At 38.0% G+C, this 23,231-nt stretch overlaps 1 protein-coding gene across 1 annotated transcript in view; it reads left to right on the forward strand.

Annotated features, from left to right (window-relative positions):
* Nucleotides 1-23,231, forward strand: part of ITGA1 (integrin subunit alpha 1) — an 80,679-nt gene that overhangs the window by 19,911 nt on the left and 37,537 nt on the right. The window contains exons 2-7 of the mRNA XM_054397907.1: nucleotides 7,726-7,846; nucleotides 14,762-14,874; nucleotides 15,813-15,901; nucleotides 16,007-16,121; nucleotides 16,767-16,894; nucleotides 22,851-22,999. Of these exons, the coding sequence (XP_054253882.1) occupies nucleotides 7,726-7,846; nucleotides 14,762-14,874; nucleotides 15,813-15,901; nucleotides 16,007-16,121; nucleotides 16,767-16,894; nucleotides 22,851-22,999 (715 nt within the window). The remainder of the gene's footprint in view (nucleotides 1-7,725; nucleotides 7,847-14,761; nucleotides 14,875-15,812; nucleotides 15,902-16,006; nucleotides 16,122-16,766; nucleotides 16,895-22,850; nucleotides 23,000-23,231) is intronic.

Raw genomic sequence — 23,231 nt, forward strand, 5'->3', positions numbered from 1 at the left:
TTCCTCCAGCTCACAGGATTTGCCAGAGTAATGAGTTCGTGGTGCTCATTATTTGTATACTGAAATTATGAGAGGTGTAGCCAGTGTTTCATAATGAGAAGTGTCAACAGTCTCCATCTTCTCAAAATAAACCTCCTTTGGATGGAGAATAGGCATGACACTTACTGTTAATCACATACTACACTGACATCTCTGCCTCAAAATTCCCGATATATTTCTACAAGTTTTCAGATGTTTTTGTCATGAGCTTCAACTTGTGATATTGTAAAGTACACCTCTGATTCAAAGAGGCATTTAAGATAACTATTATTAACTGTAATATAGTAGTGCTAAGTAAGGATGATCATAACAAATTTTTTTAGCCAGGTAGTGATGGGTTGGTGTTCTTAACAAGTTGTGCTATCTATTGCACAATCCAGCCATGCCTTTGGATTGAATCACAGGCAGAAACTGTTGCTTGAAGGTGATATGTGTGATTATATAATGAGCTAGAAAAGATACGGGAGCTACTTGCTTCAGAATGAAAAAGAGTGGGTTTCCTTCCATTTAGCAAGCGTTACAGATTTTAATTTCTTAGGAAATTGGGAAAAAATACTTAGACATTTTTAGAAATTATTTCACGTGGTAGAAATTATAATGCTTTGGATACTCAATTAGCATTATGCTTGTTAGAAAGACACTAAGATTCTTACTGGACCTACTTGGCCTTTCATGTAGCCTAAGAGCAATAAAGCTAGTTGGAACTACATAAAGTGTGCTAGCTAAGGTAGGTAAAGTAGTTTAGTTAACAATGTGAAGTCAAATGAAAAATCACAATGGAATAAGTGACCTTGGGCCTTGATAAGGATTTTAATGTGGATTTCCTGCAACAATAGCTGTTCCTGGCTTACCATGCTGGTTTTGACAAGGCTACTCAGTGGAAACCTTACAGCAGCAACACATCAGCCTGCAAAAGTGGGATTCAGCATAATTTAGCAAGTAGAAAGCTTGTAGAAAACCACCTGAAGCATCATTCTTGACTCTTTCTAATCAACATAGAGGAATTTTGTGCAAAGAAAAATCTACAGGTCCATGAGCAGTACTGGCGAGCATTGTGTAATCTTTTTCTTTAGGTTAAGGAGTCCTTGTTTGGGTTGGTTGGTTTGTTCGTTTGTTTTGGGGGGTGGGGTTTTGTTTTGCTTTGCGTGTTGTTTGGGGGTTTTGTTTTGTTTGAGGTTTTTTGTGGTTTGGTGTTTTGTGTGTTTTTCTCACAAAAGTAATCTCTTGATCCTTTTCCTCTTTAAGCTTCTGATATTTCAGAAATTAACATAAATATTCATTTTAATGAAGTTTTCTGTGTGAAATCTGACTTAATAATAGATGACCATAAAACCAAACACAAGCAAGATCAAGCAATTAAGGGTCCTAGGGACTTATAGATAAAGCTAGATGGTTGGGAACAAAAGGAAAAAATGTTCTTTGATAGCAAAGGTGAATGGGATCACAAACATTGTAGGGACTTGAATGGAGATGGGAGAACTGCATCCAGGAGACGGACTGGAGATCCCTGAGATTTTCTAGGAGTTGTTTCAATTTCATCAAGCTGTTAAATTTGCAAAGCCTCTGTATATCTGTACAAGTCTAGTAGCTGACCTCACAGAGTTTTCAGTATGTGACTGCATACTTCTAATGCTTTTTCCCTCCTCTGTGAGAAACTGCAAAATGCTAAGAAGAATTGTGCTGATGAGAAGACTACTTTCCAAACTTTGAACGAAACAGTTTATTGTGAAGACTGTCGACTGAGTGGAGCAGACATTCATTGTCTCTGCTATTGTATTTCCAAAAGCTTTGCCTATTGCATAGCGTTGCTCAGTTAGGACTACATTACAAAGTGTTGATTCAGTATATTTTCAGGCTTGACATGACATTATAGAGCTATTTTCCAGTACAAAGTATTCAGTACAAAGCCAACAAAGGAAGCTTTATGTAATGGGTTGTAGAAAGCATTTAATTGGTTTTGAAAAGCATGTGGCTACTGAATCAGGACCCACTTTCAAATATATATTTCTTCGTCTTTTGGGAATATTATTCTACTTTTAATAAGAGGTCCTTTTTTTTAAGATTATTTGGTCCCATTCCAGAAACTCAGTATTTTGTTCTTCAAAGGTTAAAATTTAAAGAAAAAAAATGCTGGAGGCCAAATTATACAAAAGTTCTTCTGTAGCCCTGAAAAATAAAAGGCTTGATTTAAGTAGTATTGAAAAAGTTTCAGAAGTTGACAGTTTTTTTTCAATGAACATCTTTATTTGGAATCTACTGATATTTAGCCATCCAGAACTGAATGCAGCAGGCCAAAAGGCTGTGGCCCCAAACCTCACAGATGGCATTTGTACCACACTTTTGTTATTTTCTTCACTTCTTTTTAACAAGATAAGACTACAATTTTGAAGTGACATTATTACAAATTAAGAAAAAAAAAACAACAAAAATTGAAGATTCTGCCATTTCCTTATCCGTCAACAAATCCACTGTCACGTGTTTGACCCATAAGTTGGCAAACAGCATTTTGATAGGTATGTCTTTGTGAGCAGATGCATGTTTAATCTTCCCTTGCTACTGGCCAGATGTAGTTCAGCCGTGAGCCCAAGTCCACAGACTTGTGTTAATGAGTGAAAAGATGCAGCTTTTAGGTTTTATTTGCTGAGGCTCAATGCCTCACTTACTGAAGGATGCAGAGTTTCTTCTCTGCTTCTGGCTTGATTCTAGCTAGCTGGAGCAGCAGCACAGACTTGCAGGTCAACATACAGTGGTATCAATTTCCTCAAGTGAAAGAGCTCTAATTACAGAGAGTGATACTATTTGCCAATGTTTTGTAAATGAGATTTTGTGGGAGGCCAAGACAGTGTCTCCAGTCCTTCCCTCACTGAGTAACTGTCACCAGCACCTCAATTGCTTTCTTTTACACAGTTTGCTTGGTATGTTTTCTAAGACCACAACAGACACAGGTAGTCTTTTCCATTGTCAGCATTTACTTCTAAAGGCATTCAGTTATTGCCTTATAAACTAGGGCATCCTTTCTAATATCACTTGGATTTCAGTACATTTTCATTGGATGCACTGTTCTGTTGCGTAATTGTACTGCTGTGTTGATTGCAAATCTTTAAAATATGCTTACAGCATTATTTATTTTAATTTGCTGTACAAGACATTAAAGCAGGTTTTATTTGTTTGTTTGTGTGGGGTTTTGGTTGAGGTGGGTTTTGTTTTCAAGCAGTCCAGGTATATGAGAATTTCATAAACTATTTTAATCTTCAGCTCAAACTTCACTATGGTCTTCTATTTTCCAGAATGGAAACAGCCTGATTTTTTCCTGCTAATACATTTTTTTCGAGTTTCCCAGTATTTTCCAGTTGTGCATGCTCTTGCAAAACATTTCTGCTTGGTTTGAAATGTCGTCTTGCACAGTTCAGAGGCAGCCAGGCAGCCAGCACAAACTTTTGCTCAAAAGATCTCATTAAGTAAAACAGAAAAAAAAAATCATTAGTGGCTACTGGACAACTGTGAGCTACTACTCTAGGTCTGCAAAAGAAATATTTGGGTTGTTGTCTTGGTGACTCAGTGGTAACCTTTCACGTATAGGTACAAACTGTGCTCAGCAAAGAATGCCACATGCATCATCTAGTGTTCTCCAAAGTTGAAACTGGTAGTGAGGGAGGCATGGTCGCAGGTTTTCTGCAGTGCCTCATTTCTTTTAAAACAAGAAGTTGAAAGATGTAACTTCAGTTTAATCCTTTGATAAATATTTATATTCTACATTGCTGAACTGTATTTTTAGTCTTCTCTTTAACAGAAGATGAAACAATTCAAAATCTTTATATAATTTACCTACACTAATTGTGAATGAGTATATAGTCAAATACTATGTACCTTACAAAACAAAAGATCTTTTTTCTTCTCCTTAATCCCCATGATTCTCAAAAGACTCCTCTCCAACTTCCCTGTAGCTCTTCTTTTTCCAGTGCTTCTGCCAATAGTCTTTTAATTCATATACTCTTCACTAGAAACAGATGAGAATGCATGCATCTTAGAAAAATGGAAGTTTGGAAGAGAGTAAGCTAGATATTGTTATTAATACAAAGTATAATTTTCCCAGTCACAATCAATGATGTTTTTAAATGTTTTGAATTGTCACCTCATGTACAATTTTTTTTGTGCTAAAAAAATGAAACAAAACATGAAAGCTATATTGCCATAAATCAGTATGTTGCTGTTAGCTAGCAGTGTAATGTGGGTCACAGTAAACTCCTGTTTTCTATTTATGATCTGCAGATTTGAACGTGTCTTTGATTAGTAAAATTTCATTTAAGAGAACATGTGGAAAATTTAATAAGATACTTAAAATCTATTAATTATTTTACGTTAATCATATACTGCTTATCATGACCCTTACTTTTATTCAAAAACATTATCCTAATGATGTTTCATAGCACATGGAAGCCACAGATGGTCACATAATACATTTGCATATTAAAATGTACCACATGGTTTGTGTATGCAGTCCAGCTTCAAAGACTTGATTTCTGACTAAAATAGAATAGGAACACAAGAAGGCAAAAGAACAGCCATGTGAAATCATGTGTTGTACAGTATAATGTCTGCATGACTGTATGTAGAGCAATAGCTAGAGGGAAAAAACATCTGAATAAGCATATATAATATTCCTCTTCCAGTTCCCAAATATTTCTGGATAACCAGATGTGCGTTCTCTATGTTTTGTAACCTGCTGTGGTTTTATTCTAGCATACAGTCATTTGGGCTGGAAAAGACCTTTAAGATCAAGTCCAGCCGGTAACCTAACACTACCAAGTATTAAACTATGTCCCTGAGCACTGACTGTGTCTACACATCCTTTAAATACTTCCAAGGATGGTGATTCAACAGCATCCCTAAGCAGCCTGTCCCAGTGCTTGACAACCCTTTCAATGGAATTTTTTTTTCCTAATGTACAACCTAAACCTCTCCTGGTGCTTCTTGAGGCCATTTCCTCTCATCCTGTCACCTGGTACATGGGAGAACAGGCCAACACCCAACTCACTACAACCTCTTTTCAGGTAGTTATAGAAAGCAATGAGGTCATCTCTGAGCCTCCTTTTCTCCAAACTAAACCACCCCAGTTCCCTCAGCCACTCCTCAGAAGACATGTTCTCTAGACTCGTGGTCAGCCTTTTTATCCTTCTCTGGACCCGTTCCAGAACCTCAAAGTCTTTCTTGTAGTGAGGACTCAAAATGAACACAGGTACTGTCCTCCATTAACTTACTCCATTGAGTATGTAATATTTAGCATCTAAAACATCCTTTGTTGATAAGGTCTTCAGGTCTGTTCCCTGCTATATGGAGTCACTTCCTTCTTATTTCTAACTAGTCTGTCCCATCTAGGTTCTCTTGATTCCTCTAGTTTTGTTTTTAAGAAGAAAACTTGCTGTTATTCTAGTACTAATTTGACCTCAGAAGCACAAGAATTTGGGGAGTTAGTAGAAAATAGATACATTGTTTTCCTCTTCTAGTTAACTTGTTTTAGCATTTCACATTTTCAAACTTTCTGTTATAGCTATAAGGATTAGAAGGGTATTAATAAAAGTCATTAATTTTGTGCATATCATGTATCAAATTCATGAAACTTTGGGACCGTTTATTTATAGCGAATACATAGTAGTAATCACAACAGTTGTCCACACTGCAGTACTGTGAAGAAATTAATTGTCTATCAGCAGATAATGGGTTGATGATGGAGGATAATGTGATGAGTGTACAGAGCAGAGAGTGCATGTGTAATCTTGGCTAGCCTACTTTCTCAGGCAATCTCATTAAAACCATTGTATTGTCTACAAAGTAAATTGTGAGTTTAAATTGCATAGTCTGAATCCCATGCACAGGGTCAGAAATAATAATAGCAATTATTTTTACTCTGAAATTTAATAGAAGATTTGAACTGCTGATAACTTGACTGAATTTTTTTAAAGTGATTTTGTTGATTTTTAATTATACTTTGATGACCAAGAATAGGGGAAGAAAACATCTATTGCACATGAACAGGCATAGCATAGTTTTTTAAAAATAAATGTTTAAGGAAGATGAAAGATGCATGGAATCCTTTTCAACAAATAATTTCCCATCAGATTGTCAGCCATTACTTTTTTTATCACTTGCAATTAATGATTTATCTTTTATGAAGAATAAAAATATGCTCTGTTTCAGTCTGTTCACTTTTTTATATTTCCTGACTCTGACTGGAGGAAGGAAAACTAAAATAACACAAATGAAACTTTTACTTTTTTTTTTTTTTTTTTGGCTGTACAGAGAAACCGAAAATGACTACTAAGTGATAAATAGTCTTTTGTGATAATTTTACTGCATTAAGCAGGAAATGAGATGCTGAGAGAGACAGATTAGCATTGACCACTTGGGAGCTTATTATAGTAATAAACTTTCTATGAGAATATCCTCTTCTCAATGGTGAAAAACACAGATGTATTTTAGTAACTGAACATTATTTAGATGCTTTGACGTGCAGCAAGTATGGTTTTGGATATTTTTATTTAACTGTTAAATGTCAGCAAATTATCATGAAATGCTTCTTTGAAATGAAATTAAATTTGTGTATAATTGTGTCTTTAAACGGTCTTGGTGTTCTATAAATTCTGCTAATTCTTTGGCTCTTGTGTATTAAATGCATAGTTCTGCAGCAGTGGAGTCAGTGGTTGCTTTTGAAACTGACTTCAATATGACAAAGATTGAAGAGATCACTAAGAAGAAATAAAGAGAAAATAAATAACCTTATTTTTTTATAATTAATAATTTGGGCTTCTCAATGAAACTTAGGTTTTGTTTATCACTTCAAGCTGGAGCTTTCACCCTATGTACCTCATTTATCAGAAACCTGCTATACAGTCAGATTTTCACTGTATTTTCCCTGCTGACTCATGATCTCTGAGCTTTAGGGTATAGGAAATAAGTCTGAAGAAGCATTTTCTCTCATGACTCATCTCATCGTAGTCCAACACCACCATTGCAGAGCAAATTTCCCTAAGTGGGTAAATGTTGGATTTCTATGAATAGTCACATATACAAGTATTTTTGAGATAACATCATCTGATTGCATTAAAAATTTATTCTGTTCATTTCTAAATAGGAAAGGTTTACAGGTACTCCAGAACAGAGTTTAGAGAAAACTATATTAATTTTTTTCTTCTAATATTGCCTGAAATCAAATAGATCTGAAAGCTTTTTCTTGTTCTTTTCCAGTTCATGTCTTTTGAAAACAGTAAAAAATTAGTTAATTCTCATTCTTTTTTTAAACTTGAGAATTACTACTTTGAATGAGGGAAGGAATATTTTCTGTAAAAGTTTTACATTAGTTATGCATAGGCTAAAAGGAGTAAAAAAAATAACTAAAAATTATTTTATTTGCTATTAAAAGTATTCATAGTTTACTTAGTGTTATTTGAATTGTGATTTACAAATGGGTAATGGACTACCCAAATCAGGTTTTGGATACAGAAGTCCAGTTGCTGTGTATGTGACAAGAAGTACATTTTAAATTTCTTGCCATCTGAATAAGTATGCCCAAAATGCCAATTTCAAATCTTGTCTTATACCTCCAGGTAAATCATAATGGAAAACTGATTTCTTGAAACTCTTGGGGTTTGTGTGCATTCCTATACTTATTATTTTAATTTTTCTTTTAAGCTGTCTTTCACCTCGTTGGCACTTCCAATGTTGATGTTAAAAATGCAATGACATTCAGTGGGCCTCTGGAGGACATGTTTGGGTACACAGTCCAACAGTATGAAAATGAAGAAGGGAAATGGTAAGCTGTTCCTCTTTTCTTAAGTGTAAACTCCAGGTTATCAATTGTGCAATGACTCAGGTGCTATACTATTATTTGTATTTGTGGCTGATACATAAGGCGAGATTCTGTCATATTTCTTAAACTAATGAGGTTTCCTAAGGAAACCTGTAAAGATTGGGAAACTGAAATATCCTAATTTTTATCTACATTTGTTTCCTCAAAGACATAAATGAGTTCACAGAGTGGGTAAAATCTGTCATTTATTAGAGCTGAGAAAGCTTTCTATTATAACTAAGCCATTTCCATTTACCAAATAAAATAATTATCTTTTCTTCACGTTAATGCACTGGCAGTGAAATTGTTCCTCTTTTACCTAACCTATATTATACATTTATTTCTAATGTTTTCTATTAGAGGTTGTCTGTATAGATTGTTTTAACTAGTGGAAAGATTTCTCTGTCAAAATATGTATTAATACATTACACCATCTTTCTATTTTGGAGGGCTAATCGTGTCTTGCAATTGATAATGTTATTTGCATTTGGAACTTGGAACCTTCTTTGTAACCTGTCCTTTCATTCTTGTTTTTCTCCTGAAATGGAAGTTGAATTTTGCCATGCTTCCTTAGTGTCACTGCTTCTTGGGTTTTTGCTTAACACTTGCTTATACTTTTCCCTTACAAACAAACAAACAAACAAAAAAAACCCCAAACTTCACAGGTTAAGCACTGGGCTGGAGGACTGAAATAACAATTGGATGGCAAAAGGTTTGGGAATTCTGAGATCTCCGTCACCCTTGGCAGATTGCTCTGGTTTTCCCAGAATTTTGCCAGTAATTTCACCTTGTTGGCAAACCCAGGGACTCCTGTGGGCAGCCTGGGATGACAGACAAGTGTCTGCATGACAGCCAAGTTAGACTGTTCTGCAGCATCTGAGCAATCTCTCCTGCAAATACAAGTGCTGTCTGACTCCAAGAGTCTGTCTACCACTGCCATGCAGTGATCAGCAGGATGAAGGGAGATCAAAACCTAATAGCCAATAGCAATTAGGCCAAGGTATTGCTTTATTAATGATGCTGGATGCAAAGGGGCTCACCCCTCCCAGTTCGCATCACCAAGAGTGGACTCCATATACTTTATATACATTGAGTGATACGTGTTCATTACATTTCTGGGAAATGGTTTACATATGCATGGAATAATTTAAGTAGATAAAGTCCTTTTACTTCTTGGTCTTTGCTGTCACTTTCTGACCTTCCAACAATACTACAGTCTCTTATTGATCTCTCTTGCTAGTTTCTTAGTGTGTGAATCTTTATCTTGGTCCCTTCATGTCCAGCACCTGCAACTTTATCTGAGCTCAGGGTTGTACCACTACCTATGTTAATTAAAATACTTTTATTTATGTCTACAAACCTATCTCTTGTGCTAACACTTACCTCTTACGCTACTTTTCTATTTCTAATAGAAATTCTAACAGAAAGATAAACACTTAAAGAAAAACAACTAATGAAAAACAACTTGGTGAGTCTCCTTACTTCAAGCATTATCCATAAGAAATGTTCATGGAAATGAAACTGCAGAGCCTGCTTTTGAAGTTGCTAGCTCTTGATTGCAAAAGTTGTTGGATATTTTAAATATACATCTGCAAGAGGGTCATGGGAGAATAATAATGACCTTTTTTGAGCTAACTTAGACCTTTCTATAAATTCATTAACAACAAAAGGAGGAACAGGGAAAATATCCATCCTTCATTGGATGCACAGGGAAACATAGTGACTAAGGATGAGGAGAAGGCTGAGGTGCTCAATGCCTACTTTGCCTCAGTCTTTAGCACTGGATCCAGCAGTTCCCTGGACACCCAGCCTCCTGAGCTAGGAGTCAGGGAGGGGAATCAGAATGAGGTCATCACAATAAATGAGGCAGCGGTCAGTGATCTGCTATGCTGCTTAGACACACACAAGTCTATGGGGCTGGATGGGCTGTCCAAGGGTGCTGAAGGAGTTGGCAAATGTACTCCCCAAGCCACTTTCCATTATTTACCTGAAGTCCTGGCTGACTGGGGAGGTCCTAATGGACTGGAGGGTAGGAAATGTAACACCCACCTACAAGAAAGGAAGAAAGGAGCATCTGGGAAACTATAGACCTGTCAGTCTGACCGCAGTACCAGGGAAGGTCATGGAGCAGATCATCTCAAACAGCTATTACACAACATATAGGGAACAACCAGGGGATCAGGCCCAGCCAACATGGATTTATGAAAGGCAGGTCCTGCCCGACCAAGCTGATCTCCTTCTATGACAGGATGACCCGACTGTTGGATGAGAGAAAGGCTGTGGATATTATCTACCTAGACTTTTGAAAAGCCTTTGACACTGTTCTCAACAAAATTCTCATGGACAAACTGGCTGCTCGTGGCTTGGCTGAGCACACACTCTGATGGATAAAGCACTGGCCAGGCAAATGGGACCAAAGAGTGGTGGTCAATGGAGTTAAATCCAGCTGGCAGCTGGTCACAAGTGGTGTTCCTCAGGGCTCAGTGTTGGGACCACTTCTGTCTGACATAATTATTGATGACCTTGATGAAGACACAGAGTGTGTCATCAGTAAGTTTGCAGGTGACACCAAGTTAGGTGGGAGTGTTGATCTGCATCAGCATAGGGAAGCTCTACAGAGGAACTTGGATAGATTGGATCAGTGAGCCAACTTTAATGGGAGGAGCTTCAACAAGGCCAAATGCCAAGTCCTGTACTTGGGTCACAACAACCCCAAGCAACGCTACAGGCTTGGGGAAGTGTGGCTGAGAAGCTGTCTGGCAGAAAGGGACCTGGGGGTTCTAATCGATGGGCAACTGAATATGAGCAAGCAGAGTGCCCAGGTGGCCATGAAAGCAAATGGCATCCTGGCTTGTATCAAAAATGCTGTGTCCAGCAGGAGTAGGGAGGTGATTGTGCCCTTGTGCTCAGCTCTGGTGAGGCCACACCTTGAGTATTGTGTTCACCTCAATACAAGAGAGATGTGGAGGTGCTGGAGTGAGTGCAGAGGAGGGCAACGAAGCTGGGGAAGGGCCTGGAGAATAAATCTTGAGAAGAGCAACTGAAGGAACTGGGGCTGTTTAGTTTGGAAAATAGGAGGCTGAGGGGAGACCTCATTGCTGTCTACAACTACCTGAAAGGACACTGGAGAGGCTGGTGCTGGTCTCTTCTCCCAGGTAATTAGTGACAGAACAAGAGGGAATGGCCTAAAGCTACAACTGGGTAGGTCTGAACTGGACATAAAAAACGTTTCACAGAAAGATTGGTCAGGCATTGAAATAGGCTGCCCAGGGAGGTGGTTGGGTTACCTACCCTGGATGTGTTTAAAGGTCATTTAGACGTGGTGCTTGGGAATATGGCTTAGGGGTGAACTTTGCCAAGTAGGGTTATTGGTTAGACTTGGTGATCTGGATGGTCTTTTCCAACCTGAATGTTTCTGTGATTCAGGAAATTTTGTCTATTCTAGGAGTAGGGATTTTGCAAAGTAAGGTACATTGTGGTAAGTATGTGAAACTTTTCAAGAGCAAAAAATAATGAGGTGGAAACAGCAACTCTTCCAGTACTCGATGGAAGACAGGAATTTAGCATGCTAGGTTTGAATACTTCTGACGTAAACTCCAGAGCTGATGTTAAATTGTCAAGCTTTCAAGTTACTTTCAGCATAGCAGTACTGAGAGCAGGAAACCTGTAGGCTGACAGTTGAAAAATAGGTATCAAAGCAGCCTTGTGATGCTTTGTCAACTGCTGTAAAGCTACCTAGATATCACAGAGAGAGCTTTTCAGTAACAGATGTTCTGTGGATCTGACTGTTTCTCAATAAAACTTGGGTCCCCTATAACAATACCGGTGCATAGAGACAAAACAGCCTTTCAGACTACTTTTCTCCGTCTATGGGGCTCCTTCTTTCTGAGAAACAAACAGCACAGAGCACTGATTACTTCCCATGGAATATCAAGCACACTCAGCTCTGCAGTTAAACAGAAGTTAAAGGCGCATAATAGGCTGTGATGCTTATTTTTAAGTTTTGGTGTGCAAAATGTATGCAATATAGCATACAGCTTGAAAGAGCAGTCAGGTTTAGAATATACTTGGAACATTTTATTTTGCTTTAGAATTAATTAAAGTGTTAATTAAAAAATCTTAATACAGTTGTTCAACTATGTTTTTTTTTATAGAAGCTGGATTGTGTAAAGGCATTTAAATTCTCCTTTATATACTTTTTTTTTTTATATCTGTAAGCTTCATTTTATCTATTACATTATTCTATTTAAATATCTTCTGCCTGGACCCACTAATTTGTAATTAAAGTTTGAAACAATTTCCTCAGGATCTTTTCAAAATCACCTAATCTTACTGAACCATTTATTACTCCTAACAGCAAGATTTCCTCTTTCCTTTGTGTACTGTGATTTCTAATTTAATCCAAATTATTTCTTACACATTTAGTGGAGCCAGTAGTTATCTGCTGGGTAATGCTGTGCTGTTTAGCATAGCAAATGAAGTGTCAAGTGCAGGGAGCCAGGCTCTTTTCAGTGGTTCACAGTGACAAGAAAAGGGACTTGAACATAGAGGATTTCACCTCAACATGAGGAGGAACTTCTTTATAGTGAGGGGACTTGAGCATCTCCCCTATGAAGAGAGACTGAGATCCCTGGGGCTGTTTAGTCTGGAGAAGAGAAGACTGAGAGGGGATCTGATCAATGTGTATAAATATCTGAGGGGTGGGTGTCAAGTGGAGGGGGCCAGGCTCTTTTCTGGTGGTTCACAGAGATAAGACAAGGAACAATGTGTTCAAACTTCAACATAGAAGTTGTCACATCAACATGTGGAGAAATTTCTTCACGGTGAGGGTGATGGAGCACTGGAACAGGCTCCCCGGCGGGGGTTGTGGAGTCTCCTTCTCTGGAAACTTTCCAAACCCACCTGGATGCATTCCTGTACTGACTACCCTAAGTGATCCTGCTCTGGCGGGAGGGTTGGACCTGATGATCTCTTGAGGTCCCTTCCAGCCTCTGATATACTGTGATACAGTGAAGATCTGAGAACAAAATCAGTGTCCTTCTCTAAACAGTGATTCCTGCTGAAAATTTGATTTAGGAGTGGATGTGAATTTGTGGTAATTAAAAGTACTAGATGAGAATAGTGATTTCTGATGATATCAAATTTTGGGGAAAAAAAAGGCGTGAGATAGATGTCCTTAACATTTTAAAATTTTGAAATTTATTTAATAACCTTTTTAATAATATTATTTTTTATTAATGAGAGGATTAATTTCCTTGATCAGTCTAATAGTCTCTTCTGATGGTGTGACTGGGTAGATGAGAGGAAAGCAGTGGATGTTGCTTCAGCAAGGCTTTTGACGTTGTCTCCCATAACATGCTCATAGGTCAGCTTAGGAAGTATGGGTTAGATAAGTAGATAATGAGATGGATTGAGAACTGGATGAATGATGGAGCAGAGAGGATTGTGATCAATGGTGCAGAATCTAATTGTAGGCCTGTGGCTCGTGGTGTTCCCCAGGGGTCTGTACTGTGTCCAGTCTTGTTCAATGTCTTTATCAGCAACCCAGATGAGGGAAGAGAGTGTGTACTCAGCAGGTCTGCTGATGATACCAAACTGGGAGGATTTGCTGACACAACAGAAGGCTGTGCTGCCATTCAGTGAGATTTGGACAGGCTGGAGAGCTGAGTGGAGTGGAACCTAATGAAGTTCAAGAAGGGCAAGTGTAGGGTACTGCACCTAGGAAGGAATAATATCATGCACCAGTACAGGGGTTGGGGATTGACCTTCTAGAAAGTAGTTTTGGAGAGAAGGACCTGGGAGTGCTGGTGACAAGTCAACCATGAGCCAGCAATGTGCCATTGTGGCCAAGAGTGTTCTGGAGTGCAGTAAGAGTGTGGCCAGCAGGTCAAGGGACGTTCTCCTCTATCTCCTCCTCCTCCTCTATCCTGCCTTAGTAAGGCCATGTCTGGAGTATTGTGTGCAGTTCTGGGGTCCCCAGTTCAAGAAGGAAGGAAACTATTGGAGAGAGTCCAGGGGAGGGGACTGGATCATCTCTTTTCACAAGGAAAGGCTGAAGAACCTGGGAGTCATTTAGCTTGGAGAAGACCGAGAGGGAATCTTATCTCAATGCTTATAAATATCTAAAGACCAGATCTAAAGAGGATGAAGACAGACTTGTTTAAGTGGTGCCCAGTGACAGAACAAGGGCCAAGGAACACAAACTGGAACACAGGAATTTCCTTCTGAACATGAGGAAAAATTTCTTTAGAGGGTCACAGAGCATGGAACAGGTTGCCCAGAGAGATTGTTGAGTCTGCTGTGGATACTTTTAAAATCCACCTGGACGTGTTCTTTTGCAACCTGGTCTAGCTGAATCTGCTTTAGCAGGGAGATTGCACTAGGTGATCTACAGAGGTCCATTCCAACCCCTACCATTCTGTGATTCTGGTTCATGACATATTTTACTCTGCTGACTTAGGTTACTTAAGACGAAATTCTTGTGGGTGCTTGTGAGCCCTTCCTTTGGCATTAAAAATACATTTTCTTCTACAATTTTTTAAAGATCAGGGAAATATCAAATAAACCAGGTAATTCCTTCTGCATTACTTGTAATATATGTCATCCACCCACCATTGTTGCTTTGATTTTCCACTGGAATTATTTTAAATGTTATTCTGTTTTGTAATTTGTTACATAGACATATTTCCTTTCTGTGTTCCTATTAAAAAGACACAGAATGGCTGCCTTTGCTTGCATCTGAACTGCCATAGTAGATACTTTTCTTGTTCTCCATCCTATACAGCACTTGCTGCAGCTTTCTCTGTCTGTAAGTTCTATTTGCCAACTTTCATTCCTTTTAAGAATTAAGAAATTTCAGGTAACTTATTTCATTTGCAGGGTACTTATTGGTTCACCATTAGTTGGCCAGCCTGAGAAAAGAACAGGAGATGTATACAAATGCCCTATAGGAAGGGACAACCAGTCACCCTGCATAAAACTGAACTTACCAGGTATGAAAGAAAACAAAGCTGTGTCATGCGGAGGAGTAACAGAAGTCAGATCTTAGGAGATTTTTAACTTTTAAATATGCATTCTAAATGTTTCTACAGAGAAAATTTTCTTAGGACTCCAGAGCTGAATGTAAAGGAAAGTTCTTTCTATTTTTAAAATTCTCATTGTCCTATGTAAAAATTGTTCATAATTATAGAATGAGAATCTGTCTCTGTTAGCAAAGCTTTATTATGACTGGTGTTAAGTCATTGTGGTTGGTAGTCCTGGCCATGGATACAGAAAGGCCATGGAGATAGATTCATGGATTACATCTTCCAAACCTCTATAAAGCCAGCAAGAGCCTTCATAATGCTATCAGTAAGCTTTGGATGAGAACATAACTAGTCAGAACCAGGATGATGCACCTCAATATGATACAGGTAAATAATTTTCTTGCTCAAGTCAAGAGATACATAGTGTTTACAGGAAGAGACTTCCAGTTAATATGCATTTCACTAAATATATCCATCATATTTTTTTATCTCTCTCTCCTATTAAAAACTCACATGTGGTAATGTAGCATAACTGTAACAAATATAAAAGCTGTTAAGTCATTTATAGCAAGACAGGGGGGGAAAGTAATGTTTGTTTTTTAATTAAGAAAACTGTGTGAACAGTAATCTCTTGCTTTCATTGTGATGTTATTTTTACTTTTTGCAGTTCAAGAAAACTATTTGAGACAGCAACCCAGACAAATTTTCTGGGATAAAAGCCAGTCAGAGAAATTTTTCTTGATTGTTGCAATTGAAGGAGGAGGAGGAAGGGTGCAAAAATGTTTGATGAAACCACTGTCAATCTGGATTTTATTTTAGAAGCTGGAAGCTCCATGCTACAAGATATATACTTCAACATTTTGTTTTTATGTTCCCAAATACTTAACATTTTAATCTATTTATAGCTGCTACTTCAGTTCCTAACGTTGTGGAAGTAAAAGAAAACATGACTCTTGGAACAACCTTAGTGACTAACCCAAAAGGAGGTTTTCTGGTAAGAAAGGACTTTTTGCCAACTTTTAAAGAAGTCTGTTTTTTTCCTTCTGTTAGTCTGTTAGTACCATAACAGAAACTTTTCACCCTTTTTCATCTTTTAAAGGCATGTGGGCCGCTTTATGCTTATAAATGTGGACGCTTGCATTATACAACAGGAGTTTGCTCTAATGTTAGTTCCACTTTTGAAACCATTGAGGCAATCGCTCCGTCTGTGCAAGGTATGAAAGCCACAGGAATTCTCCTGTGCCCAAAAATACAAAATGCCAAACAAGATTAATGTATACACTTAGGCATACCAAAAAATATGAACTGCTTAACTTAGCTACCAGCATTACCAAGTTTAGTAAATGTTTTCATTGTCCGTATGTAACCTAAATTCTTACTACTTTTGGAATTTATCTCAGTATAAACAATCTTTAAAGTGCTATGTAACATCCAAACACAATTGCTAAGAATAGTTGCTTATGTTTTTTACTTATGGCCAAAAGACTCTTTTAAAATAATGAGCTCATATTAAGACCTAGCACAAACCCAACTTAGTAATGTATATTCCTTTTGAAAAATTGGAGAGGAACAGATTTGCATTGAAGAAGGTAGGAGTCACTGGTAAATGCTCCAGTTATGTGATCTTCTGAAGTCATTCTAAAATTTTTACTTACAAGAGGGTGCCTTGCTAATAAACATAAGACAAACCATGTAAAATACGATTCAAATGCAGATAAACAATAGTTAGCATCAAACATGGAAGTTCAGCTCTGCTGTAGAAGGGTATGCATTTGCTACTAGTCAGAAAAGTAACTGGAGCTGTCAGATGTATTTGATCCTTGTTAGTATCAATTCTTACGTGGCAATTTGTGTTGCAGTGTGTAAAACCCAGTTGGATATTGTCATAGTCCTTGATGGGTCCAACAGCATTTATCCATGGGAGAGTGTCACAGCCTTCCTAAACAGCCTCCTGAGAAACATGGACATAGGTCCTCAGCAAACACAGGTAACGTGGTAGATGTGTTGTAGTTGCTTAACTTGCAAGGAGAACTATTATTTACAGTAAAAGGAATGCAAGCATCATCCACGGAGCTCTTCAATTCCAAGAATTTACAGCAACCGAGTACTGAAACAAAATGACTGAAATTACAACTAAGGCAGTGTCTGCTGCCAAGAAGCAATGTCAGGGAGACTTTCCTTTCCTCACCACTCAGGCAGTCTGGAGAAACCAACTTTCTAACCTAAGAAACAAAAGTTAAGTGTGTTAAGTGAGGCCATTTGTACACTGTTCTTTCCCAGTTCCTTCCTCTCCACAGCCACTTCTTGTCTTCTTTTGTATTTCATAGCATAAAGGCCATTTCAGCTCCTCCAAGGCACACGTGCATGATTCATACAGCCTTTGATTATAAGCTTTTTGTGCACCCTTCAGTGTTTTGAACTGTGGAGCACTGAGCATACAGCTTTTAAGCATTTGAAATCATAGTTAACAAGTGGCTGTTAAGCTGCATGTTATTAATGGCAGAAGCTGCATTTATAGAATTAAGTGACAAGGGCCAAATTCCCAGCAGTTCCACCAGATTAACAGAGCTACAACCAATTGCTCAAGCAGAGGATCTGACATATGTTTCACAGTCTACTGAACAGAGCATGTAAACAGCAATTCCAGCAGAACTCAGGGAAGGGGAGAACATAGGTGCTGGGATAAATTTTAACACAGAATGCTTTTTTAACAGCAAAGATCAAGGATTTTCTAGGATCTTTTGTAATGTTTGATATGTTGTCAGCCAATACTCAATGGTTTTGCTACTTCAGGTTGGCTGCTAACATTCAGGTCCAGTTTCACAAAGGACTCTGAGAAGGTGTAAAGGATACCTCTGTCTGCAGAGGTTTGTGAGTCACCAACTAGCTCACCTGCTGACTGTAATGAAGACTGGCAGATTAAATTATTACTTATAAGATGCCAACTTTATAATCATGTCCTACTACTTTAAACACAGTGTTCTTCCAAATATTTGTCAGAAGACTTAAAAATGCTTTGTGAAGTTTAACAGAATTTTTTTTTTTTAATTACTAAATTCTTTCTGGTCCCTCAAGCATACTCAGACATGTGCCATCTTGGGAAAATACTTAAGCCTGAACTTCCCAGCATGGGACAGTGGCTGCACGGAAAATTTCACTGCCTTCTGCCCAAAAGGACATCATGGGAATAGCATACAGAACAATCAACTCTACTGCACCCTCACCCATCTTCCTCACCCTGCAATTCCTGAATTTTTACATTGCCACACCTCTATTATATTTAGATTTGGAATCCAGCCTCATCTGTGCAGCTCAGTTCACACACAAATGGTCCCTTGCTGGCCTGCACTCAACAGCCCATCATCAATACCAACAAATCCATTCTACTCACAGTTTGGCATAGTTACCCCTCTTTTCACATGTACACTTATTCACTCAAGAATGTTAGCTTTGGTATCTGGTTGCTATAGAGCAGAAACATTTGAGAGGGAGATAAGAATGGGATGAGGAGCAAAGAGGCTGAAAAACTGGAAATGGAAGGCAAAATCTAGCTGGAATTTTCTCAGTTTCTCTTACTTTCCATGCTTGTCCAGAATATATCCCACCTCTCTTCTCACTTCCAAGCACCGTGCTTGGGAGCTCTGACATAGCCAAAGGTAGTAACAATTTTATACTGTTTCCTCCACCCACACTGTCTCCTTTCTCAGAAACTGTGTGTAAATGCTATTGAATGAGAAAGAGGAGAAAACAGAGTAGTCTTAATTCTTCCCTCTTCTCTGGGAGCACAGAATAGAAATACTGAAGCAATTGTTTACTTTCTGTCTGTTTAAATCAAATTTTCCATGTTTATATTTTGGATATTGTTGAGCCAATAGAAATTTATGGACTTGCACTGACTTCAGATTGTTTTTCTCTTGCACAGTAAAGGAATGAGGTGATTAGAGAATAACTCCTTAGGATCTTGGGTGTGACTTGTTCAGAACTGTGTTATGATTAGAGGCATGCAAGACTTTTTTTTTTTTCCCTGCTTACCACCTCCGTGAACAGTGGTCATTAGATTTGTGACATGCCAGAAAAGAAATTCCTCTGTGTCCCATGTTTGGCAAATTTGAAAGTGATAGCCAACAGACTCAGATGTAAAAAGCTGAATTTTATGATGTAATTTTTTCAGAATTATTTCCTTCCCTGAGTGATTAAGGGAATAGAACATCTCTCTTAAGAAACACAGAGCTGCTTAGCCTGGAGGACAGAAAGCTGAGAGGGTTTACAAATACCTTAAAGGAGGGTGTCAAAAAGATGGGTGTGGACTTTTTTTCACTGATGCCCAGTGATAGGATGAGGAGTGATAAATGCAAATCTGGAACACAGAAACATGAGGAAAAGTTTCATTGTTGTGAGGGTAAGGGAGCACTGGAACGGGCTGTCCAGAGAGGTTGTGGAGTCTTCTTCTCTGGAGACTTTCAAAACCTGCCTGAACAAGTTCCTGTGTGGCTGGCCTAGGTGTTTTGGCAGGGGGGTTGGAATAGGTGATTACCAGAGGTCAGTTCCAACCCCAACCATTCTGTGATTCCCTTTCTGTTCTCCAGCAAAAGGGAAAATGACGCTAGAAAGTTGGAAAAGGAAGAAGGAATTAAATGAGAAAAATGGTACAAAGAGAAACAAAATATTTCTTCTGATCTTATTCCACATTTTAATGTAGTTGCAAAGCAAGATAGTTTCTTTCCCCTTTTTTAAACTTTTATAGACATAATTGTCTTTTTAATATGAGGGTGTGTTTCTAATCCTTTACATATGAACAACCTTCTGTGGTAGAAGAGTATCAAAAAGAGAAAGCAGAATACTTTGATATGTTCAATTCTGGCTTTAAAGCTATATTGGAATAGACTTCGGAAATTTTCAGACATATTTTATTTCTCCATTATTGTATGGAGAAATGTATTGTTTAGGTGTTTGGCCTGTACCTTTATTGTATCTCCAAAGGATCGTATCAGTGTCATGCTATGTCATGTCTTATGATCAGTTTTATCTCCAGAAGAACAGAAATGTATTAAAGAGATATTGAAAAGATACAGGATGAAGAAAGACCTTGCAATAGTTTATGAGTAATTTCTGAGTCATTGGGAGCAAACAAAATGTGGCAGGATTAATTCAGTTTTGCTTTGATTCAGGTATATTTAGCAGGCAGAGTAAGGAGAGTATGTATTACCCAGCAGTTCTTGCTAAGGCATCTCTGCTCTTCTTTTATGCTAAACACGATCGAAGTACAACCAAAAGCATTTCTGATTTTCCTCTTCATGCTAGTGAAAATACTAGCATATAATGTCCATGTACTAAACGATTTTCCCTTCATTTAGTTTGTTTTTTTTGTTGTTCTTTGGGTTGTTTGGTGGTGTCTTTGGTTTTGATTGGTTGGTTGGTTTTGTTTTGTTTTTTAACCAAATAGATTAGCTTAATTTATTGGGAAAGCTAGAATGTACTTTCTGAGTAAGGAGCTGTATTCACTTATAGAACAACAATAAATAATTGTCCTTATAAAATGTTTTGTCCCTAAGTAGAACAGTTCTTCACTTGCCTGTTCTTTTGTACAACGCTTTTTCACAGGAACTGGGGACAATTAAAGGATTATTCCCTTGTGTAATATAAAAGCCATGGAATGCTAGGGAAGGGAACATAAACTTAGGAATTACAAAGATGTTCAATAGATTATGTCCAGTAATGATGGGAAAAATATTAAGTTTTCTAGAGTAGAGCAAAATTGCATCCTTCTGTGTAGTACTGTTGCATTTTCCCGATTTAAATTAAACGACTAAACCAAAACATCTAATGCCTGTAAGCATCATTGTTAGGGGCTTCCTGAAGTTATGCAGCTTGAACTAGTTTATTGTCCCTTAAAGGCATATTTGCATGACATAGAAGTGTCATTTGTAGTTTTCCATTAGCTAAAAGCCTACAAAAGCTCAATCCTTCATTGCTATCTAATAGGATATAATTCTGATTTTACAAGATGGTTTGGCTTCTGTGATTTTGTAGAAGATTGGAACATGCAACCCAGTAGTATTTTGTTGGTTCTGGAAAGTCTTTGTTATCCTGTTTTGAGACATGGCTCATTTTTAACTCCATGAAATATGTAGAACACGATGATCAGTGTTTCCAAAGCTAGGTCTAAGGAAGGGTCCCACAGAACAATTGTATCCCATAAGATAACCACATGCCCCCCTTCCTTCCTGATTTTATAAACTATGCAACACAGTGCAGGCTTCCAGACTCAGATGTTCTTCCCATTCACTTCCTGAGAAGGAAATGCTCAAAATGTTTACTTGCTGTGATCATGGACAATGTTTCCTTTCAAATAAGAAATGATACAACTGTGTGATGGGTTTAGGGCTATGTCTGTCAGAGAACCAACATAGGTCTCTAGAATCATAAAAAAAGTCATATACTTTTCACACTGGCAGGAGTCAATAGTTGATTTAATTCTTGGTGCCAATAAAATCCCCAAAGCTTCAGACAAAGAGCATGTGAATCCACACCAGCAGGCTTCCTGGCATACAAATAGTCTCTGACTGCACTTATGCTTGTCCTGGGACTGGAACACTTAGGACATTCCTGCTCCAAAAGACCAAACCTAATAAAAACTTTTTGTTTATCAATAGTTAATGGCAGTCTTTTTAAATAACTAGCAGCATCTTTTTCAGATTATAGTGTTTCTCACTTTAGACACATGCCACAAAAGAGTTGCCTTGAAGGGAATGAGCTAAAAGTTTAATATTCAGCTTGGGTTTTAGTTGGGCCACTTGATGGCACTCAGTAGCACGTGCCCCAGCTTCTTGTGTAAACACTGTGCAGGATTAATAGGCTGCTGCCTATGAGAAGAGCAGGCTCTGGATGCTCTCAGTGGCAGGTGGATTAGGGCATGCCTCCAAGAGAAAATTATCTTAAAGGGAGCAACTTGTCATAACTTTGAACTTGCATCAGTTCTTCCAAATTCAGTTGTATTTTCAGAAGGATACAGAAATTAAATGTGATACACTTTGCTACCACATACCATAATAATTATAGTCCTATGTAACTAGTTTTTCATAATGATTGTGATACTGAATTTTAGTATCAAGTATTTATCCAACTGTAACCCTTGCTCTACAAGCAAACATTGTGCAGAATAAAAGTACTTGAAAAACCACCCCTAATGCAATTGCACAGTACATACTAAGCCACTTTTAAACTAATATGATGCCAAAAACATCCCAGAGGGCTTACTGATCTTCAGTACCTAAATGCTAGAGTACTTTTAATAATACATGAGTGGGGCTTAAACACTGCATAGTACTATATTATCCAAAATAAGACCTATAAATTGGCATGTGAGACATAAAATTGAAATATGCATTTTGTGGATTCTTCACTGTAAAAAGTGTCAGGGACTGACAAGACATGAATGCCTGATGGGAGAATGATTATGTCCTGGTCTGTCCTGCTATTTTCATCCATATAAGGATACTTGTGTCGTCCTCTCACCTTGGGGGATCTAAATTTGTCATTGCAATGTTGTTTCTAGGCTAGGTTAGGGTGAATAAACTATTAGGTGTAGGAATATTATATTTGGATGGAATTAAGAAAGTTGAGTGAACTGTAGTCTAATATGCTATACAGAAAACTACTCTGAGAAGTCTTGACTGGTTGTTAGGGCATTGTCTCAGCCTCAAGGAGAGCAGAGCAGCAGCACAGATTACCACAAATCAGGTCTTGGCTTGTTCCTACTTTTAATAAAAACAATTTAGAAATTTCAGAATGTTTCATGAGATTGAGTATGTTCTAGCTAGTGCTTATAGGTGTTTCATATGGAGGGAAATATGCAGAGTTCACAGGTGGGAATTTGCTCCACTGCAGGAGATACATGTTTTCTTTACAGGTAGTTGACTTTTAACACTGACTGTGTGTTTCAGGTTGGAGTTGTTCAATATGGACAGACTGTAGTCCATGAGTTTTTCCTGAATACATACTCAACCACCGAAGATGTGATGGCTGCAGCCACAAGAATACGTCAGCGGGGTGGCACACAGACCATGACAGCCCTGGGAATAGACACGGCAAGGTATACTCACAAAATATTGTCCTGCCTAGAGTAGAAACAAACAGAAGCAGATAGAAGGACAATTCTGATTTTATAAATTGAAAATACGACGTGACCAACATCTGATTTCATTTTAGCTAAGTAAACAAAAGAGTGGATACACAGACTTTGTCCAGCATCTAGAGCAGTTGTATAGGGTATCCTGGAAACACAGTTGTCTCTTAAATGGAGGAAACAGGGAAGGAGAAGAGAC

The sequence above is a fragment of the Indicator indicator genome, chromosome Z (genome assembly GCF_027791375.1).
Source record: "Indicator indicator isolate 239-I01 chromosome Z, UM_Iind_1.1, whole genome shotgun sequence".
Taxonomy (NCBI): domain Eukaryota; kingdom Metazoa; phylum Chordata; class Aves; order Piciformes; family Indicatoridae; genus Indicator; species Indicator indicator.